The sequence below is a fragment of the Anolis sagrei genome, chromosome 2 (assembly GCF_037176765.1).
Source record: "Anolis sagrei isolate rAnoSag1 chromosome 2, rAnoSag1.mat, whole genome shotgun sequence".
Lineage (NCBI taxonomy): Eukaryota > Metazoa > Chordata > Lepidosauria > Squamata > Dactyloidae > Anolis > Anolis sagrei.
The window spans coordinates 191445080-191467173 of record NC_090022.1 but is presented as its reverse complement, the minus strand read 5'-3'; the positions used below and the strand labels follow the sequence as shown (position 1 = coordinate 191467173).

The 22094-nt window shown below is 42.9% G+C and overlaps 1 protein-coding gene and 1 long non-coding RNA gene across 2 annotated transcripts in view; both read right to left on the bottom strand.

Moving 5' to 3' along the window:
- The window catches only part of MARCHF9 (membrane associated ring-CH-type finger 9), an 87374-nt gene extending 85878 nt beyond the window's left edge, over positions 1-1496 (bottom strand). The window contains exon 1 of the mRNA XM_060762831.2: positions 1118-1496. Coding sequence (XP_060618814.2) covers positions 1118-1489 — 372 coding nt within the window. The 5' untranslated portion in view covers positions 1490-1496. The remainder of the gene's footprint in view (positions 1-1117) is intronic.
- The window catches only part of LOC137096117 (uncharacterized), a 337069-nt gene that overhangs the window by 122558 nt on the left and 192417 nt on the right, over positions 1-22094 (bottom strand). The gene's annotated exons all lie outside the window — the stretch shown is intronic.

The following is a 22094-nucleotide window of genomic DNA, read 5'->3' as shown; positions in this document are numbered from 1 at the left end:
AGCTAAGTACAACTGGCACACATACCCATCCCAACTTCGCCCACCCATTGGCACTGCCAGATGCCCTTTGACCTGTATGGGTCTCTGGAAGCCCACCAATTAAAAGTGACAACTGAAGGGAGACGTTAACAAGCTGGAATGTGTCCAGAGGAGGGCAACTAAAAGGATCAAGGATCTGGAGTGGCTTAAAGAACTGGGCATGTTTTGCCTGCGGAAGAGAAGGCCGAGAGGAGACATGATGAGGGCCATGTATAAATATGTGAGGGGAAGTCACAGGGAGGAGGGAGGAGGCTTGTTTTCTGCTGCCCTGGAGACTAGAATGCAATGGAGCAATGGCTTCAAACTGCAGGAAAGGGGATTCCACCTGAACATGAGGAAGAACTTCTTAACTGTGAGAGCTGTTCAGCAGTGGAACTCTCTGTCCCGGGAGTTTGGTGGAGGCTCTTTCTTTGGAGGCTTTTAAGTAGAAGCTGGATGGCCATCTGACAGGGGTGCTTTGAATGTGATTTTCCTGCTTCTTGGCAGCGGGTTGGACTGGATGGCCCATGAGGTCTCTTCCAACTCTAGGATTCTAAGACAAGGAGGTCTAGTGGCCTACTTTACCTTGGCACTGGGGTTACCTGATGATGTGATTTTAATATATATGTTGTTTTATGCTGTTATGTGTTCAAGGCATTGAATTGTGCCTTTGTTGTAAGCCACCCTGAGTCCCCTCCAGAGTGAGAAGGGCAGGATATAAATTAAATAAATAAATAAATAAATAATACCTGACAGAGAAATTCCCGAGATGAGACAATCTGATAGTCCGACCCAGTGGTTCTCAATTTGTGGGTCCCCGGGTGTTTTGGCCCACAACTCCCAGAAATCCCAGCTAGTTTACCAGCTGTTAGGACTTCTGGGAGTTGAAGGCCAAAACATCTGGGGACCCGCAGGTTGAGAACCTTTGGCCTGACCCAATTCTCCTGGCACCTGCTTCAAAGAAATGACACTTTGTGGGGTAATTTGGCATGACTCTCCCCAATTTTCAAGCACTGCCCCATCCAAATCTCTCTCCAACATCCCACCAAAGCAGACATAACCCCTGACCCCACCTTTACCCACACAGTTGCCTACTGACCTGTTCGGGTCCCTGGAAGCAAATCCGGCACTGCGGGGTCCTCATGCCACTATCCAAGCTGCTGCTGAGCGACACCGAGTCCAAGGCTCCCCCTGTCCCGGCCGTGGCCGCCTGCTGCCCAGCCTGCTGCCCGAGGGGCTGAGGCCGGGGGTCCTTCTCCTCCAGGGCCAGGCTCCGGGGGCGAGCATCAGCCCCGGCCCCTCCATAATACTCGGCCTCATCGTCCTGCTGGGAGGAGCAGTCGGCGAAAGGGGGCCACCCGCACCCCTGGCTGGCCCCTGCTCCGGGCTCGGGCTCCGGGCGGCCCCGACGCATCAACACCAGCAGCTTCAGCTCGTTGAAGAACATGCGGATCCGGTACTTGAACATCATGGACGTCCCAGATGTGACCACAGGAGATGGGGAAGATGGGGGGAGATGGGGGGGGGGAGACTATTAGGGAGAAGGGAGGGGGGATTACCTGTGCCTCTTACTTACATAGAGAGGAGGAGGAGAGGGGTGTAAGGGGAGCTGGAGTGGCACACCTGAGACCCCCATTTGGGCACAAAGGGGGCATCAGGGACCAAGAAGAAGGGATGAAGGAAGGGATGCGTTTACAGGTGTAAGGAAAGGCCTGAGCTACAGAGAAGGGGGGTCCATCCAGACCTGCACGCATGCGAGATGAGGAGGGGAGAGAGGGAACCTTTAAGGGAAAGCAGGGCGTCGGATCCGCATCCAAGGCAAGCCCGGGGCTGGACTTCTCCTCCTCCTCCTCCTCCTTCTTCCCGCAGCAAGGGCCGCTTCTCCTTTTCCTCCTCCTCCTCCTTTTCCTCCTTCCCTTCTTCTTCCCGGGCTCTTTTGTCTGCAGCAGCGCTAGGGGCATCTCCGCTCCCTCCCGCGCCGCCGCCGGGCTTGGAGAAGCCGCATCCCGGCTCCTTTGCACCGGCCTGGCTTCCCGGCAAAGCAGGTAAAGCAGGGCTCGGGCCCGGGAGAGCGAGCGTGCGCGTGCCTGCGCGCGTGCCACAACCAAGAGGCGCTTCTTCTTCTGCTGCTGCTGCTGCTGATTGCGATGCTGATGCTTGATGCTGCAAGCCACGGTCCGGCTCTTGATGCAAGCAGATAGGTCGCTCCTTCTGGCTCTGCTCTTCGCCTTCCTTGCCTTTCCTTCTCCTCCTGCAGCCACCTCCGCGGCGGCGGTGATGGAGGAGGCTCAGCGCCTGGGAGGAGCGGGAAGATGGCTTCTCCTTCCGGTCCAGCGCGTTAAATAAAACATTTTTGGGGAGAGGGAGGGGGAAGAGGAGGAGGAGAGAGAGCGGGTGGCTGCGTGGCCGCGTGGGGAGGGACTCGGGTGGGGCGGGAGGACAAACACATCCGGAGAAACACACACACAGAGAGAGAGAAGGATAGCGGGAGAGGCACGCACACAAAGCCCGAGCCCACGGGGGACAGTGCATAACCGCTGCGCCACTCTCCAGGCTGTGGGTCGACCCCGGCCACGTGGAAGGAGGCAAGGAAGGGGAGAAAAGAGTCCCCTGGAAAGAAGGGAAGCGCCTCCTCCTTCCTTCCCCTCCTTCCCTTCTTCTTCCCTTCCAGCCAGACACATCTGAGAGATTCCTCGATAGAGGTGGGGAGGGGACACACACACACACACACAGAGAAAGAGGGAGAGAAGCCATTTTTCAAAGTCTTGTCTCGCCAGATTGGGAGCATCCAGTGTTGGGCATCTCATCCCCCAATCTGGAGAGGGTGACATCTCCTTCCTACATCAAGCACAACCCCCCTCTCCTAGGGAATCCCCACAAAGAATCCTTTGGGAAGATTTTTTTTTGAGAAACTGCAAGTTGCATCTGGCGTGAGAGAATTGGCCGTCTGCAAGGACGTTGCCCTGATGTTGTTGATCTGTTACCATCCTTGTGGGAGGCTTCTCTCATGTCCCTGCATGAGGAGCTGGAGCTGACAGAGGGAGCTCATCCGCTCTCTCCCCGGATTCAAACCTGCGACCTGTTGGTCATAGAATCATAGAATCAAAGAGTTTTGCCCCTCCGTGCTGATCCCCACATCTATTCCTTCAAAGGATGAAGAGATAGAATCATGGAATCAAAGAGCTGGAAGAGACCTCATGGGCCATCCAGTCCAACCCCCTGCCAAGAAGCAGGAATATTGCATTCAAATCACCCCTGACAGATGGCCATCCTGCCTCTGTTTAAAAGCTTCCAAAGAAGAGCCTCCACCACACTCCGGGGCAGAGAGTTCCACTGCTGAACGGCTCTCACAGTCAGGAAGTTCTTCCTCGTGTTCAGATGGAATCTCCTCTCTTGTAGTTTGAAGCCATTGTTCCGCGTCCTAGTCTCCAAGGAAGCACAAAACAAGCTTGCTTCCTCCTCCCTGTGGCTTCCTCTCACATATTTATACATGGCTATCATATTTCCTCTCAGCCTTCTCTTCTTCAGGCTAAACATGCCCAGCTCCTTAAGCCGCTCCTCATAGGGCTTGTTCTCCAGACCCTTGATCATTTTAGTCACCCTCCTCTGGACACATTCCAGCTTGTCAATATCTCTCTTGAATTGTGGTGCCCAGAATTGGACACAATATTCCAGATGTGGTCTAACCAAAGCGGAATAGAGGGGTAGCATTACTTCCCTGGGGCTAGACACTATGCTCCTATTGATGCAGGCCAAAATCCCATTGGCTTTAAAACAATGCAATGATTTATTTATTTATTGTCGTGTCAGGAGCAACTTAAACTGCAGTTCGCTTCTGGTGTGAGAGAATTGGCCGTCTGCAAGGACGTTGCCCTTGGGATGCCCGGATGAATTGATGTTTTTATCATCCTTGTGGGAGGCTTCTCTCATGTCCCCGCATGAGAAGCTGGAGCTGATATAGAGAGCTCATCCACGCTCTCCCCGGATTTGAACCTGCAACCTGTCAGTCGTCAGTCCTGCCGGCATAGGGGTTTAACCCACTGCACACCCGGGGGCTCCAATAATTGAAATGAAGAACAATTTTAACAAATATAAACTTATTCGTATTTCAATAAGTGTAGGCCTGCTTTTGGCTGATGAGATAGGATTGTTGTTGTTGTGTGCTTTCAAGTCGTTTCAGACTTAGGTTGACCCTGAGTGAGGGCCGGGTAAATGACCTTAGAGGGCCGTATCCAGCCCCCAGGCCTTAGTTTGAGGACCCCTGGTTTAGCCCAGGGGCTGCCTTTGGGAAGATGATGCTCTGGCTTCCTCTTGTTGGCGTCTCATCCCCCAATCTGTGCCCCTTCCCAAGTGAGCCACAAACTCCTCAGGAAATTCCCTCAAATAATCCTTTGGGAAGATGATGCTCTGGCTTCCTCTTCCTCCTCTTCCTCCTCCTTAGGAAGACACTGCCTTGATCTTCCTTGGAAGCTTTTAATCAGGCTGGATGGCCATCTGTCTGCGGTGCTTTGATTGTGCTTTTCCTGCATGGCAGAATGAGGTTGGACTAGATGGCCCATGTGGTCTCTTCCAACTCTATGATTCTATGACCCTGAGGGATCCTTCATGGCTCACCCAGGGTGTATCTACATCAGCCATGGGCCCTCTATTATTTATTTACTTACTTTATTTATATACCGCTTTTCTCAGCCCTCAGGCGACTCAAAGCAGTGAACAACATCAATACAAAACATCACGTGACAAGTATAGGGCAATTAAAAACAATTGTAACATAAATCATTAAACATCCGTATAACAATCATTAGCGCCTCAACAGTAAAATCAGAATCCAGTCTCATCAGCCATTATTCCATATTCCTATGTTCAATTACACTGTTTAATCAAATTCTTGTTCGAACAGCCAGGTCTTCACTTTCCTTCGAAACGCCAGCAGGGAGGGGGCCGATCTGATATCTGCAGGCAGGGCGTTCCACAGCCGAGGGGCCACCACTGAGAAGACCCTGTCTCTCGTCCCTGCCAAGCACGCCTGTGATGCAGACGGGACAGAGAGCAGGGCCTCCCCAGATGATCTTATTATCCTAGCCGGTTCATAGGAGGAGATGCGTTCGGAAAGGTAAGTAGGGCCAGAACCATTTAGGGCTTTATAGGCTAACACCAGCACTTTGAATTGTGCCCGGTAGCAAACTGGCAGCCAGTGGAGCTGGCGCAACAGAAGAGTAGTGTGCTCCCTGAGTGCCTCTCCTGTTAGCAACCTGGCTGCCGAACACTGGACCATTTGAAGCTTCCAAGCAGTCTTTAAAGGCAACCCCACGTAGAGAGCGTTGCAGTAGTCTATACAGGATGTAACCAGAACGTGGACTACCGTGGCCAAGTCAGACTTCCCAAGGTACGGGCGCAGCTGGCGCACAAGTTTTAACTAGGTGCTTAGGACTTCAATTAAGCAGCTGAGGGGGGAAAGGAAGGGGCCTGAGGCTGTTAGGAATTGTGGGAATTGAAATCCAAAGCACCTATATCATAATAATAAACTTTATTTATACCCTGCCACCATCTCCTCAAGGGGACTTGGGGCAGCTAACATGAGGCCAAGCCCAAGAATTACAATAAAGCAAAGTAAAATACATACAACAGATAATAACATCAAATCAAATGAAAACAATAATAAAATGATACAATAGGGTAAACACAAGCTATAAAATACAATGTAAAAGAATTGAACAGAGTGGGGTGGGCCAAATGCAAGGGATACACTTATAAAACCCTGGATGAAATAGATACATAGTGTAGTGTATCTGATGGGAGATTCCGATGGGACAAACAATGGGGTTGGTTTTTCATTAAGGGATGACATAAAGTGCATCTAAAGGACAGATTTGTACTGGGATTGTCATGGCATGGGGATTTGTTGTTCATTCTTCAAAGGCACACAGGAAAAGCCAAGTTTTTAGACTTTTCCTAAAGGCTGTGAGAGTAGGTGCTTTCCTAATCTCCCTGGGTAGTGAGTTCTAGAGCTGAGGGGCCACCACAGAGAAGTCCCTCTCCCATGTCCCCACAAGATACAGAATGGGGGACGATGCCTGGCTCAATAGCAGTACGTGTGGAAAAGATCTTGGAGTCCTCATGGACAACAAGTTAAACATGAGCCAACAATGTCATACATTCAAAAGCCAATGGGATTTTGGCCACATAAATACTATTGAGATGGTCATAATCCCCAAGTGTCCTTTGTGCACATTGAACTAAACCATGGTGTTCACAGGAGCCAGACTGTTAAGCTCATCATGGACTCATTGCCTGGTATCGCACCATTCTTTTTGGATCGTGCCTTTCTTGGATTGACATTTCAAATGCTCCAATTTGAAAATTTTCCCACCATATGAAGAGCCAACCAACGATGACATCTAACAGAGTTCGGTGCCACTCAGGATGTGGATCCTAGCCAGACAGTTTTTCAGCCAACCAGGAGCTGGTGTGGGTTTCTTGAATAGCTATCAAATGCAATAAAAATGCTCTGTATTCACAACTGCGGTCAGTGCTTTGGAGTGCTTTCCTCTCTGACATCCTCTCTGGCCATTGAGAATAAACCTCTGAGTTTGCCTTCTGTGTCTGATATGGCCTGTTTGATTAGCTAGACATGCCAGGCTTCTGAATCCTTCAATTCAGGATCTTGTGGTAGCTGAAATCACTCAACAAACTTATTATGAACCTATCATGTTTTTTTTTCCTGGGTCTGAAAATGTGTCCTCTCAGCCTTCTCTTCTTCAGGCTAAACATGCCCAGCTCTTTAAACCGCTCCTCATAGGGCTTGTTATCCAAACCCTTGATAATTTGAGTCACCCCCCCTCTGGACACATTCCAGCTTGTCAACATCTCCCTTCAATTGCGGTTCCCAGAATTGGACACAGTGTGATTCCAGGTGTGGTCTGACCAAGGCAGAATAGCGGGGTAGCTTACTTACTGAGTTTGAAAATGTGTAACTCACACAGTGGGTTTCCATGGCAAAATAGGGAATGAAATCCTGGCCTTCAGAGTTGTAATCCAACACTTCAGCTACTGCACTACACTAGCTCTCTTGAGAATAAAAGGTGACATTATCTTTTTACTGTGGCATCAATTCCAAGGGTAGGGTTAATACGAAACATGCCAAGAGGAAGTGAGTGCCATCCATCTGGAAATCTATACCCTCAGTGTGAAAGATCAGTTGGATCCAGAATAGGTATTCACAGTCATTTACTCACCACCAAGACTCTACCTCTGAGGTCAGCTGTGACCAGCAGTGCAGCAGAATTTGAAGAAGCACGAATGGAGGGTGAAAGAGAGAAATGTGCCAAGAGGAAGGCACGCCAAGCCAACCCCAACCGGGACCACCTTCCACCTGGAAACCAATGCCCTCACTGTTGGAGAAGATGCAAATCAAGAATAAGGCTTCACAGTCACCCACGGACCCACTGCCAGGACACTACACTTGGAGGACCATCATACTCAGACTACGAGGGATCACCTTAGTAAGTAAGTCTACCTCTGAAAGACAATAATACTTGGCCATAAGTCATTGCCCATATTGGTCATCTTGTGCTTTCCATAAAGTGTGTTTCTTCAACAGGGCAAAGTTGCACCTTAATGTTGAGTGACATAGTCACTTTAGGTGGTATTGGCTGAGGTAGGGGCACAGCAGTTACAATTCCATTTTATTTCTCTTGCCCATCCACATCAGTTGTTCCCCACGGGTGAAGGAAAAAAATATATTCCATGTGGGAGAAGAGCGGCATTAAGGAAATCCTAGGCAAATTAAATATATGATGGCTCCATTGGGTCCAACTGGACCAATGGTTCAAAAATTGGAAAAGAAAGAGCTCAGGGGAAAGAGAACCAATGAAATTTGAAATTATAATATTAAAAGAACAGGCTAAAGAAGAAAATTAGCATCAAAAAGGGATAACAAGTATGATATACAAAATATTAATAGAGATTAAAGGGGGGAGAAAGGGATACACACAAGGGAACTATGGGAGGAAGAACTGGGAATAAAAATAGGAGAAAGGAGTTGGGAAAAAATATGGAGAACAAGACACCTCAAGAATTTATCAATTAGGATAAAACAAAACTACCACAAGATGGTATGGAAATGGTACCTGACCCCGACAAAAATGCACAATATGTATAAGGGTTAGGTTCTTGTGGGTTTTTTCGGGCTATAGAGCCATGTTCTAGAGGCATTTCTCCTGACGTTTCGCCTGCATCTATGGCAAGCATCCTCAGAGGTAGAGGTCAGACCTCTACCTCTGAGGATGCTTGCCATAGATGCAGGCGAAACGTCAGGAGAAATGCCTCTAGAACATGGCTCTATAGCCCGAAAAAACCCACAAGAACCTATCGATTCCAGCCATGAAAGCCTTCGACAATACATTGTATAAGGGTTGTTCAGAAAAATGTTGGAGGGTTGTCCTCCACCATCAACTCCGCTGAACTGGCCACATTGTCCGGATGCCCGACCACCCTCTCCCAAAGCTCTATTCTCAACTCAAGAACGGAAAGCAGAATGTTGTAGGACAGGAAAAGAGATTTAAAGATGGGCTCAAAGTCAACCTTAAAAACTCTGGCATAGACACTTAGAACTGGGAAACCCTGGCCCTTGAGTGCTCCAGTTGGAGGTCAGCTGTGACCAGCAGTGCTATAGAATTTGAAGAGGCACGAATAGAGGGTGAAATAGAGAAACGTGCCAAGAGGAAGGCGCATCTGTAATAAGAAATTCAATGTGCAAATTTGATAAATGTGAATTTAAAATGATGTGTGGGAATGAATGGAAGAATGGAAGGATGTATGGATGGAGCTAATAATTTTGGAATAACCAGTATAATATTAAGGCCTGCAATGACTAACTACCTGCTTGCTGGACTTGCTAATGAGAAACCCTGATAAGAACTGGACAGGGATAAAGGAAATGTTTGCAACATTCCTTATGTTAAGAAGGAAGTCAACAGAAGATCAACACCAATCAAGAAAATCAACATCTGGCCAGGAAACTGGGATGGATCCAGGATGGAAGACGTCTATCATTAATTTACAACTTTGGGACTACATCAACAGAATTTTCCTATAAAAGACTCAGCCTAATAATGCTCAAATCGTGGCAGACGGAGGAGTCTGATCCACCCGCCATGCTCTGCTCCATGGGAAGGAGAGAGGTGGTGTATTTGGAGAGTGTCAGATATGCTATGGGAAAGCATGATTCTGGACACTTTGGGGCTTCTTTCTCAAGGGAAGAGGAAGAAGTGCGCTTTTGGAGTCTTAGATTTTGTGCACGGAGTCAGGTTCTGCTGTATGGAAAACAGAGATCTGGTCCTTGGCACTGTTCTTAGGGAAAGAAGTTTTGGCATTTCGGCGTTTTGAAGTTATGGCGTTATGGAAGTTATGGAACTATGCGTTGGCAGGCTGCAGGAAATCAGGGTCTGGCCTTACAGGTGCTTCTCCAAGGAGGGAGAAAGGATATGGTAATATTTGGATGCATGTGGATGAATGCATGTACATGTGTGTGAATGCTGAGTGAAAATGTAATTCCCCTATGTTTGTTTGTTAACCAATGTAATTGTGAATCCAATGTAGTTGCATAGAATCTGTATGTCTGTATGTCCAATGTCATTCTTTGTCTGAATGTTTTCTGTAATCTTATATACCTTCTCACACTGGAAATTGCAATAAAAAGAACCTATGCTTTAAAGTCATTGAAGAGTCATTCATGACATATTTGGTGTCAGAAGTGGGATATTCTTTTCCAATGTGGGAAAGTTATTCATAACATTATTTGGCGTTATTTGGCATTCTTTTCCAGTATGAGAGAATAAATTAACAGTTTTGGTTTCTGGAGTAGGATATGATATTTTTCAGTGAAACAAAAGAAATTTGGAGGAGTGAAAAGGATTTTTCTTGCTTTTGAGAAATAAAGTGTTTAGATACATCTTGAAGAATTGCAGAAATGAGGGAACAAGGGAGTCCTAAGTCTCTGAAAGGTAAATGTATTGGAGTAGTTTAAATGGATTGGAATCCCCATAATTCCCATATGGAGAGGGGGAGGAAGATCACGGTGTAGAAACTTGCTTGGGAAGTTTTGGTTGTTGTTGTTGTTGTTTTAAGCCATGGAAGGGCTAAATATGTTTTAAGTTTTTTTTTAGGAATTTAGAGGAAAAGTCTTTCTAATGAGGGAAGATAGCATTTTAATTTGGAGTTGTTTTTACAGTAAATTGACAGAAGAAGGGGCTTCTGTGTCAAAGGTCAGAGGAAAAATATACAGCAGGAGTTGCAATTTAGGGCAAGATGCAGTTTTGACCCTTGAAATCTAGAAAAAGAGATCTAAATGTATTTTAAGTTTTGGTACAGGAGGAGTCTGGGTGATTATAAAGGAAAATGTGCAGGAGAAAGATCAGAGGAGATTCTGAGTTTTATTTTCTGAAGTTTTTTGTGGAAACCTATCTAAGGAAATGGGGTGCTTTTTTTTTACAAAATGGTATTATTATGTTACTCAGAGGAGGTATTTTATGGTTAAATAACAAGGTCATTGAAGTTATGATTTTGCAAATTGGTAAAGACAGATGAGTTGCATTTTGTTTTGGGAAGTAGTCTGATCAGCCTATTGATCAGCTTAGAAAAAGGAGTTTTGTGTTATTTTGGGAAAGTTTTGTTTGGAAATCCAAGTTATTTTGTATTTCCTAGAACATATAATAAATTGGTTGAAAGTTTGTTATTGCAAAAGAGGAAAATGAAATAGATACAGAGAGATTTTGTTTAAAGGAATATGATTCAACCAATTTGGGAGTCTTTATCTGGAAGTGTTAACTTTTGTTAATTCTGTCTGTTTATCTAAGTTACTGATTACAGGAGAGCTGGAGTGATGAAATCAAGTCTAAGCCTTTCAAGGATGGCGCAAGCGATTAATTAAAATGATTTGTTTAAGTTTACAGGAATCTAAATGTAGCTACCAACTCGAAGGAAGACCTGATGAAGAAGAAATTGACATGAGTTTGATAATTTTCATTTTGAACGGTGCATATATATTGTTGTGTTTTATAAGTTTAAAGAGTTTAAAGGGGAACAGAAAAGAAACATTCAGCTAAAGGATTCTTAAATATGTTGATGGGGTTATGTAATGCTGCAAGTTATTTCAGAGGCCAGAGCTACAAGTCTCAGACTTCTGGAACAACAAAGCAGTTTGGGAATTTGGGGGTGTTGAGTCACAGAATTTACTCATTTCAAGAGAATTGATGTTATGGAGAAAAAGAAATGCAAACATTGCTTTTCAGCTCAGGATGAAGTTGGAAATGGGTTCAAATCACACACACACACACACACACACGGTAAATCTAAGGTTGAAATAAGTTCTACAGTTAAATAAAGGTTTTAGATTTGAAAGGTTTACATTGATGTTGGGGAAACATACAAATGGGAAAATGTGGTTTGTTTATGGTTTTTATTAAATAATTCATGAAAATATAAGGGAAATGTGATACAGTGGTGGTTTAGTAAATGAAACATTTTGGATACCTTAATTTGGGTTCAGATACATAGATTTTTACAGGAAAAAAAACAATAAATGGTATATGGGTTACAAACATGGGAAATCAAAAGAAATGTGATATATATATATATATTTGAAAGTTTGTTGATGAGAAATAAAGTTAAAGTTTTGCTATGGAAATGTAATGAAAATGAACAAAGAAGGAAACAATAATTTAGGAACAGCATGGTTTTAGATGTTGTGCATATGAAGAAAGGTTCTTACATTAATTGATCAAATGTTTTGAAGGTTTAAATGCAAAAGTTCAATTTATCTGAAATGGTTAATTCAATTGTAATGATTATTATATTGTTACTTGTAATTGTGAAAATGTATTTCTGTTTCAAGAAAATGAGATTTTGATTCAACTGAAATTTAGAAGTTACTTTACTATATGTTGCATATAGATTTAAAAATGAAATCTATATGCAAGAGGGGGAATATGTAATAAGAAATTCAATGTGCAAATTTGATAAATGTGAATTTAAAATGATGTGTGGGAATGAATGGAAGAATGGAAGGATGTATGGATGGAGCTAATAATTTTGGAATCACCAGTATAATATTAAGGCCTGCAATGACTAACTACCTGCTTGCTGGACTTGCTAATGAGAAACCCTGATAAGAACTGGACAGGGATAAAGGAAATGTTTGCAACATTCCTTATGTTAAGAAGGAAGTCAACAGAAGATCAACACCAATCAAGAAAATCAACATCTGGCCAGGAAACTGGGATGGATCCAGGATGGAAGACGTCTATCATTAATTTACAACTTTGGGACTACATCAACAGAATTTTCCTATAAAAGACTCAGCCTAATAATGCTCAAATCGTGGCAGACGGAGGAGTCTGATCCACCCGCCATGCTCTGCTCCATGGGAAGGAGAGAGGTGGTGTATTTGGAGAGTGTCAGATATGCTATGGGAAAGCATGATTCTGGACACTTTGGGGCTTCTTTCTCAAGGGAAGAGGAAGAAGTGCGCTTTTGGAGTCTTAGATTTTGTGCACGGAGTCAGGTTCTGCTGTATGGAAAACAGAGATCTGGTCCTTGGCACTGTTCTTAGGGAAAGAAGTTTTGGCATTTCGGCGTTTTGAAGTTATGGCGTTATGGAAGTTATGGAACTATGCGTTGGCAGGCTGCAGGAAATCAGGGTCTGGCCTTACAGGTGCTTCTCCAAGGAGGGAGAAAGGATATGGTAATATTTGGATGCATGTGGATGAATGCATGTACATGTGTGTGAATGCTGAGTGAAAATGTAATTCCCCTATGTTTGTTTGTTAACCAATGTAATTGTGAATCCAATGTAGTTGCATAGAATCTGTATGTCTGTATGTCCAATGTCATTCTTTGTCTGAATGTTTTCTGTAATCTGATATATCTTCTCACACTGGAAATTGCAATAAAAAGAACCTATGCTTTAAAGTCATTGAAGAGTCATTCATGACATATTAAGCCAATCCTGACCACGACTGTCTTCCACCTGGAAACCAATGCCCTCACTGCAGGAGACGATGCAGATCAAGAATAGGGCTCCAGTCACCTATGGACCCACCGCCAGGACGCTACACTTGGAGGACCATCATCCTCGGACTACGAGGGATCGTCTAAGCCTAAGCCTAAGATATCCACATGTGGTGGCAATGCAAATATGTACAGAGGTTCTGGGGGAAAGTTATAATAGAAATAGAAAGTATTATGAAGAAAAAAATTAATATAAATCCAGCGACTATACTGTTATCTATTTATAATACAGATGAATGGAAGGAAAATGAAAAGAATCTGATAACGGCTGCAAGGCTACTAATAGCAAAATATTGGAAAGAAGAGGTGGAAATTAAGATAGAAGAATGGTACAAGGAAAATTGGAAATTAGCAATAAATGATAAACTAACGTGCAATCTAAAGGTTAAAAAAGGCCTAAGGAAGGAGAATGATTTTGAAAGTATATGGAAAATACTTATTGAAAAAACGTTAAGGAAAGAAGATGGGAACCCAGCCCCACCAGAAAAAATGAGGTTTTGGTGAGAGCATAAAGAAAAGAAGAACTCTGGAGATGGGGAGCACAAGGAGTAGCACAACTGGGGAAAGGAGAAGTAACTATATGAATTGTAGAGATGTCTTTTTGTAATGAAATGAATATAAATGCAATTAAAAAAATTAAAAAATTATATTCCATGTGCAATGTGTCCTGATCCCCTGAGTTGGCTAGATGTCCTTAGGTTTGTTGTTGGATGATATCCGCTATCAGTGGGTGCCCATTCACATGACATAATTGTTCTGAACTGTCATCAACAACGTTAATCCATGATAACCCCTTGAAGCAAGACCTCCAAGTCTCTCTCTCCTCAACAGCCCTACTCAAGTCTTGCAGACTTAGGGCATTTGTGGTTTCCTTGATTGAATCTTTCCATCTGGAATGCAGTCTTCCTCTTTTCCTATTACCCTTGCAAGCATTATTGTCTTTTCTAGTGAGTCAGGCTTTCTCATGATATGGCCAAAGTACAACAATCTCCGTTTAGTCCTGTTGGCTTCTAGGGAGAGTTCAGGTTTGATCTGTTCTAAGATCCATTATATGTTCTTCCAGTAGTTTGTGGTATCTGCAGAACTCTTCTCCAGCACCACATTTCAAATGAGTTTTCTTCTTATCTACTTTCTTCCCTGTCCAGCTTTCACAACCACACATAGAAATGGAAAATACAATGGCACAAACCATCCTAACTCTATTGTTTAGATACTTCAGGATCCTGCCCAGTTCCTTCATAGCTTCCCTTCCGAGTTCTAGTCCTTCTGATTTCTTGACTGGAGTCTCCATTCCGATCCATGTCTGAACCAAGGTATAAATTTTTTTGAACTATTTCAAGGTCTTCATTGTCTACTTTAAATCTACACAAATCACCTGTGGACATAATTTTTTGTTTTCTTAACATGCAACTGTAAAACCACTTTTGCACTTTTTTCCTTGACTTTCTTCAGCAATCATTCCAAGTCTTTGCTATTTTTTTTTGCTATGGGCATGGTGGCATCCGCATTTCTGAAGTTGTTGATGTTCCTTCCTCCAGTGTTCACACTTCCTTCCTCTGAGTCAAATCCTACTTTATGTATAATATGTTCAGCATACAAGTTAAACTGAGAGGGTGATAAAATGCAGCCTGGCTTGACCTCTTGCCAACTGGTAGCCATTCTATTTCTCTGTATCCTGTCTCCTCTTGTCACCGTGGGCCATCCACACAATACTATTATTCCATTGTAATTGGCCTAGTTCTATGGAGACTGGAAATTGATACCTTAGTGAGAGATATTTAGAAATTTCAGCCAGAGGATTCTTGCATCTCATCAGACTACAAATCCCAAGATCCCATAATAAAAACATGGCAGTTAAAGCGGAATAATAGTACTGTAACTGTGTAGTGTGGATGTTTTGTGTGTCAGGAGCGACTTGAAAAACTGCAAATTGCTTCTAGTGTGAGATAATTGACCATCTGCAAGGACATTGCCCAGGGGATGCTCGGATGTTTTGATGTTTTACCATCTTTGTGAGAAGCTTCTCTCATGTCCCCGCATGGGGAGCTGGAGCTGACAGAGGGAGCTCATCTGTACCCTCGCCAGATTTGAATCTACGACCTGTCAGTCTTCAATCCTGCTGGCACAAGGGTTTAACCCATTGCGCCACCGGGATGTGGATGGCCCTTGTAATAATGTAAAGGTTACTTGGTAGTGTGGGTGGCTTTTGGGTATGAATTGAATGTAGTCAAATTGGACAGATCTGCATAGTTTTGAATCTTCACAAAATAATGTTTTAGTCTGAAGTAAAACACATCATAGGGGTAGCCAACACATTTTTCAGCCAAATGAAATAAGAACAAGAAGGTACTGCTTCCACCATCCGCATTCTAACTTATTATCCAAAATCCCACTGAATTGACAAGAATACAAAGAAAACACATTCCTGTCAGTGGGTCCTTCAGTTTATAATGGATGGACAAGGCCAAGACAGAGAGAAAACAAGATAAGGCACTGATAGAGAAATAGAAGAACTTGGATCTTGTGAGTGGGCAGAAAACAAAAAGTAATGGAAAGTCAAGTAATACAGATAAAGTGGGCTGGGAAAGAGAACACAGGTCTGAGGTGTGAGGATTTGGGAGAACAGGGCTTAGTAAACAGAGAGGAGGAGGCTTTTCGGGTGTAGGCACCAGCGTGGCAGAAGGCACAGAGGTGGATGTGGGAGGAGACAAAGAAGGCTGGCAGCAGATGGACCTCTTCAAGAACAAAACTGAGTAAAAAGGGGACTCATCCAAAAGCAGAAGCAACTTTGTAAGAGCCTGGCCGGGGGGGGGGGGGGGGGGTGTTGTGCCTTTTGTGTGTATTTTGTGCTAAAATTGTTTCTAGCCCAGGTACCTCTGTCCCCTCAGTAAGCAAATATGTAGGGAAAGCCAGAAAACAAAAAACATTATAATGTCAAAGGTAATGAAATTGCTTCTCCAGATTGCAGGGAAGGGGTCTTGCTGAAAATTCCCGGTGACAAGTCTTGAGGGAAGTTTGGAGTGTGGATGGATTTATGGGAACAACTTTGTTTAACTTTACACTGAGCTGTAAAACTGGAGGTGGTGAAAACATGGTTGGTGCCACCTGTTCCTTTGGGGATCTTCTTGCTCCCCCTTTCTATAGATTTGCTCAAGTGTGGAGGGAGTAGGCAAAGGGGTGTAGAGACAAACAGGGGAAAGCCATAATATATTTAACAGTATGCTAAAGTGTCTAAAGAACAACAAATGTATTTTCAAATATAATGCTCCAGGGTACACCAATATATCGTACACACTGGAGATAATAGTTCTGTCTTTGGGTGACAAGTTTGTTTTTATCAGAAGTATTTAGGAGGACTTCTGAAGTTCACACCTTTATTCATTTAGAAATGTAACTTATATCATACCTTTCTGTTCAAGTTGAATTCAAGAACCTAGGAAAAAACATAATTTTACACCTTCTCGAAACCCGTTCTCGAAATCCTTTCTGAATTGAACTCACAATATCTTTTTTAAAATGTAAAACAAGACATAAGCCTTTTGAAATCCCTTCAGCAATACAGAAACTTCAATTCCAAAGACAGGAAAGAAAAAGGCCAACTTTAGACATTCTTGATAGGGTGCCTTATTATATAAGGGATGTAATTGTACTATACCATTGTGTATAATGCATCCTCATATTTTGATATTTATTTATTTATGTATTTAATTACACTATTACTATCCCGCCCATATCAGCCCGAAGGCAACTCAGGATGGCATACAGAGTCTGCACAATTCAATGCCATATATAAAATACCTACACTGATAAAAATAAAAAAAGAAACATTATAGTACATTTAAAATAATAAAAACAATGAACAATAAAAAATTAAAAAAACTATATCCTCTCATTCAAATCTTCATCCATTCCATCATCTTGGCCGTTCCCGGGTCATTTTCCAATTTAAGTTTGTCTTTTTATGCTGAAGTTCCAAAAGGTCAGGAGGGAGGAGGCCAATCTAATATCCCTAGGCAGGGAGTTCCACAGCCAAGGGGCTGCCACAGAGAAGGCCCTGTCTCTCTATGGGGGCTCTTGGAATCAGACCTCAAGGGATATCAAGGGCCCACTGTAGCCCATAAAGGTCTTCCATGCCAAAAATATTGAAATCCTTCAATGCCCAAAATGTATTGTTAGCTTCAACTAGAGCAGAGCCACCATTGAGCAACTAATTCAGTGACATTAACTAGTAGGATGCAAGCCACATTTTCAGGATGACATTGCATATCCCCATGGCAAGTCACAGAATGCTTTCAAGGGACTATTACACTGTGTGGTATAGTTCAGTGTAGCTGTGTCATTGACTATGCACCTTGTTATTGTGTTCTAGATATGGGAGCTCTGATGCATGAACTGCTTAGAATGGGCTTCAGTTTAGGGAAAGGAATCTTTTTATATAAATATTCCGTTATATCAGTGGTTCCCAACTTTTTTTTTTTTTTGACGAGGGAATATTTGACAAGGAACTACTTTGACCAGGGACCACTCTCCAACATTAGTACCAAAAGGATTACAATTCAGTTTCTGGTCAACTTTAGATTTGGGGTGCTGATTCAGAAAATTACATTGGATAGACCACATCAGCTCTAGTTTCTGATACAGAACATATGCCATGGTCAGGGATAGGGAAGGAGTGGCAGGCAGCACAAAAGGAGCAGAAGTAAAATAAAATAAAATAAAATAAAATAAAATAAAATAAAAAAAGAGAAAGGAGGGTCGTGGACCAGATTTTCATCCTTGTGTCCCACTGGTGGTCCGTGGCCTACAGGTTAAGAACCACAGAATGCTCCCTTTCCTGCATCAGAAGAGAGACATCAAGCAAATGCTATGAATGAAAAATCTTCCAGTTCTTCTGACTGCACATGGACCTTCTCATGTCTACCAATTCAGACCCTAAGTCATCATCCAGAAATGTCCTTCAGGTGCCCGTGTCAAATGAGTCAAACCAGTTACCTACAAGAGAAGGGATGGCATCCTCTCTATGGAATACCTGCCCCAAGAGGATCCCCTGGCACCTACTTTATGATATTTTAAATGCCAGGTGGAAGGCTTTTTAAAAAATTCTCCTAGGCCTTTCCAGTACAGTGGGCCCTTGATATCCATTGGATATCAATGCCAAAATCATGGAGGTGCAAGTATCATATTCTACAATGATATATTACATAAAATGGCAAAATCAAGGTTTGTTTGTTTGCTTATTTTGAGTGGAGGATATTTTCAAAGTGTGGACAATGGAATTCATGGATCTGGAGAGATGACTGTACTGTTTTTTCCCCATTCCTTTAGAACTTCTCACTTATTTATTTTGCTGTTAAGTTTGATATGCTATGATCTTTCAACTTGTTGCTTTGGGTTTCATTGGTGTCAATCTGCCTGTTAGTACAGCTAGAATAGATGGAATGAATCAATGGGAACAGTAAGTCAACATGGATGTAAGTTCTACTAATTCTAAATTAGTTTTCCCTAGTTGGGACTAGCAATTAGGTTTAGGCTATAATGTGATGTTTTTGTCATTGTTTATCATTTTGTATATTATAATTGGATTACTAGTATACCACCTCGGTTACTGGGCAGTTTAAAGTTAAATCAATAAGTTGATAAAATCTCTAATTTGAGAGAGTCCCAGCTCTTCCCACACAGTGTGAGTCAGCAGCAGAATAGCTGGATCAGAAAGTTTGAAATGTCCACCCAGAAAGGATCAGGAAAACAAACAAGGAACCGGTAAGCAAAAGAGGCAGAATGTCCAGTTTTGCCCTAGATGGCCTTTGGGGCTTCCACCAACATAATTTTTCCACTAAACCAAAGAAGCCATTTTTCAAATCTACCATTCATGAAGTGCCTTGTTATTGTGTTTCTTCAAGCCATTTCTGACTTATGGTAAACCTGTCATGGAGGGCTTTTTGTCAAGATTTGTTTAGAATATGTTTGTCATTGCTCTCCTCCTAGGATGGGAACGTATGAGTCACTCAAGGTCACTTTATGGCTGAACAGGAAATCAAAGCTTAGTCTCCTAGAGTTTTCGTCCAACACAAACCACCACACCATATTGGCTCCTTCTCTCACCCTTAATAAAACCTCTCCAATATCTGTTGGTGTGCAACCATGACCATTACCTTTCTGTTGACATTTCTACTGCCATGTGAGTATAACGCATCTGCACAATTCCTGGTTACAACAACAACAACAGCAACAACAACAGCAACTACAGCAACAGTGATGATGACAGTGTCCCAAACCAAGACCTTATTTCAATGTCAAACATGGAATACATTGCTAGTTTAGGCAGACTCTTTCACTATGGAGTCTTGTTTCTCTTCACCCACTTGTTCCCTTTCTCATATGCTTTGAATTGTGGCTTACTAACGTGTGCTGCTTGGTGCCCGTATAGTCCACAATCTCAATTCAATTGCCAGCATTCAAAAACCAGAAATAAATATTTTAAAAAGCTAGGAAACAAAACTCCCCATTACGTCTTGGAGGAGAAACACACTGAAACTACCAGATGCCTTCCCTTTGCAGGGGAGGAAGAAGTAAAAGATGGGGAGATGGAGACAACACAAGTAGAAGCGTGGCTTTCAAGTGCTACAAATGCAGCTGGGAAACTTTCCATAGCAGCCCATTTGCTCTTTGCTACAATAACCCCAGAGCTGCAGCAGAGCACTGTTTGTGGTGCTGAAATCTTGCCACAAGGGCAGTTCCTGGAAATGCTATGCAGAGGACAGCAAGTCAGTGGGAGGCATACAGCTCTCGACAAAACCAAAAATGCTGAAAGGATGGTGCTTCTAACCAACCAATAAAACAGAAAGAATGACACAGAGGGGTTTCCCCACACTCTCCTTGCATAGAAAAGCACTCAGAGCAGATTGTGCTCCACTAAACATCTTCAGGGTGGTTTGAAACATGGTGTGTGGGTGGATTTCCCTCTCCTCTTTCAAAGAGCATTTAAAAGCAGAGATGATTATAATCCTCTTTAATGATGGTGAATCTCTTAATCCTTGGACTTGAAAAAAACAAACAAACAAGAAATATCCAAATTGACACAAGCCCTCTAAGGTAGGCAGGGAAATAAGTCTGCAAAAGTTAGGTTGTCAGCAAAACTAGCTCATAACTAAAAGCTGCTAGCTTACTTATTCACATATTCCAATATGAATCATTCATTGTTTAAAAGGGGAAAGCCCAAAATGTCAAAAATATTTCTCTACGTCAGTGGTTCTCAACCTATGGGTTTTGGCCTACAACCCCCAGAAATCCCAGCCAGTTTACGAGCTGTTAGGATTTCTAGAGTTGAAGGCCAAAACATCTGGGGGCCCACAGGTTGAGAACTACTGATCTACGTGGTCACCTAGAGCAGTGCTTCTGTCTGTCAGATGTCAGGGACCAGTACTGGGACTAGTTTCATATTTCTGTCCATTATGTTATTCATTCTTGGAAGATCCATACAATCTGGCACTGGTCCAGGGACCACTACTAATCTGGAGATATTTTTTTTTTGGTCGTGTAAGGAGAATCCTGTTGTGAGAGAATTGGCCGTCTGCAAGGATGTTGCCCAGGGGACCCCCGGATGATTTTGATGTTTTATCATCCTTGTGGGAGGCTTCTCTCATGTCCCCGCATGAGGAGCTGGAGCTGATAGAGGGAGTTCATCCACCTCTCCCCGGATTCGAACCTGCAACCTGTCAGCCACTGGGGGCTCCATCTGGAGATGATTGATGTGTCTTCCAGTATTTAAATTCTATACATGCTTTCCTAGATACAAGTCCCATTCAACTTAATGGGTTTTTATAATCTGAGTGTTGGACTGCAACTCTGGAGACCAGGATTTGAATCAACACTCAGCCATGAAAACCTGAGGGGTGGTCCTTGGCATGTCACACAACCCTAGTCTTAGCAAACACCATGATAGGTTCACATTAGAGTTGCCATGAGTCAGAAATTGCTTGAAACTGGACCACACAGCTTTAAATAAGCCCCAAAGTATCCAAATTCTAGTTAGCTAGAAATTTTAAAGCAGGGTCCCGGAAAAGCCCAAGACCCTTCACTATTACCATGATTTTAATCATGAATGTTATAGCAGTTTTGCTATCTCTGTGGGATGAAAATATCCTTGTTCCAAAAACAAGCAAATAAAATACTATGGAGTTTTTCACTATAGGCAAAAGAGGATTATGTTTTTGATCATACCTTCCCAGTTATAAATGGTATAACAGGAAGACCTATAACTGCAGAGCTTATTAATCCCTGATGAAAATAGTATGTTTGCACCATTTGGGTCAAAAGCCCAACCATTATACATAAGGAATTCCATATTCTGTACTTCAAATACATTTTTGTTTGCTTGTTTTGGTTTGTTTGTTTGTTTTGTTGCAGAGATTCACATCATAAATAATGTCAACAGAATTCACATTTCAAATGTGTATTCTGAATATTGGGGATGCCAGTGTTCAAGAAATATGTGTGCTCTCAATAAAATCAAACATCGGAAAAAGAATTGGAACAAAATAATGAGAGAGAAAGCATTCACAGGATAGTGGGGGGAGAAAAAAAGGTGAAAGAGCGTGAAAATAACAAAACTGTCACCAGGGTTGAAACCTACTCAATTGTGTATAATCCTGGCTCAAATTATATCATCATTTGTTATCCAATATTCTTTCTTTGTTTTTTGAAAGGAAACCTGAAGGCACTCATCCAATGGAAATGTCTGTCTGTTCATCCATTATCTACTTTTCCACAGCAAATGTAGATCAGATTGCAGCCTGGCTATGCATGACAATTCACTTCTTGAAGATTTGCAAACAATGTGTGTATGTGCAATGTTTTAATGTTTTGGGTTGCTCTGAAATTTCCAGGCTATATGGCCATGTTCCCGATGTTTCACCTACATCTATGGCAGGCATCCTCAGAGGTTGTGAGGTCTGTTGGAAACTAGGCAAGTGGGGTTTATATATCTGTGGAATGTCCAGGGTGGGAGA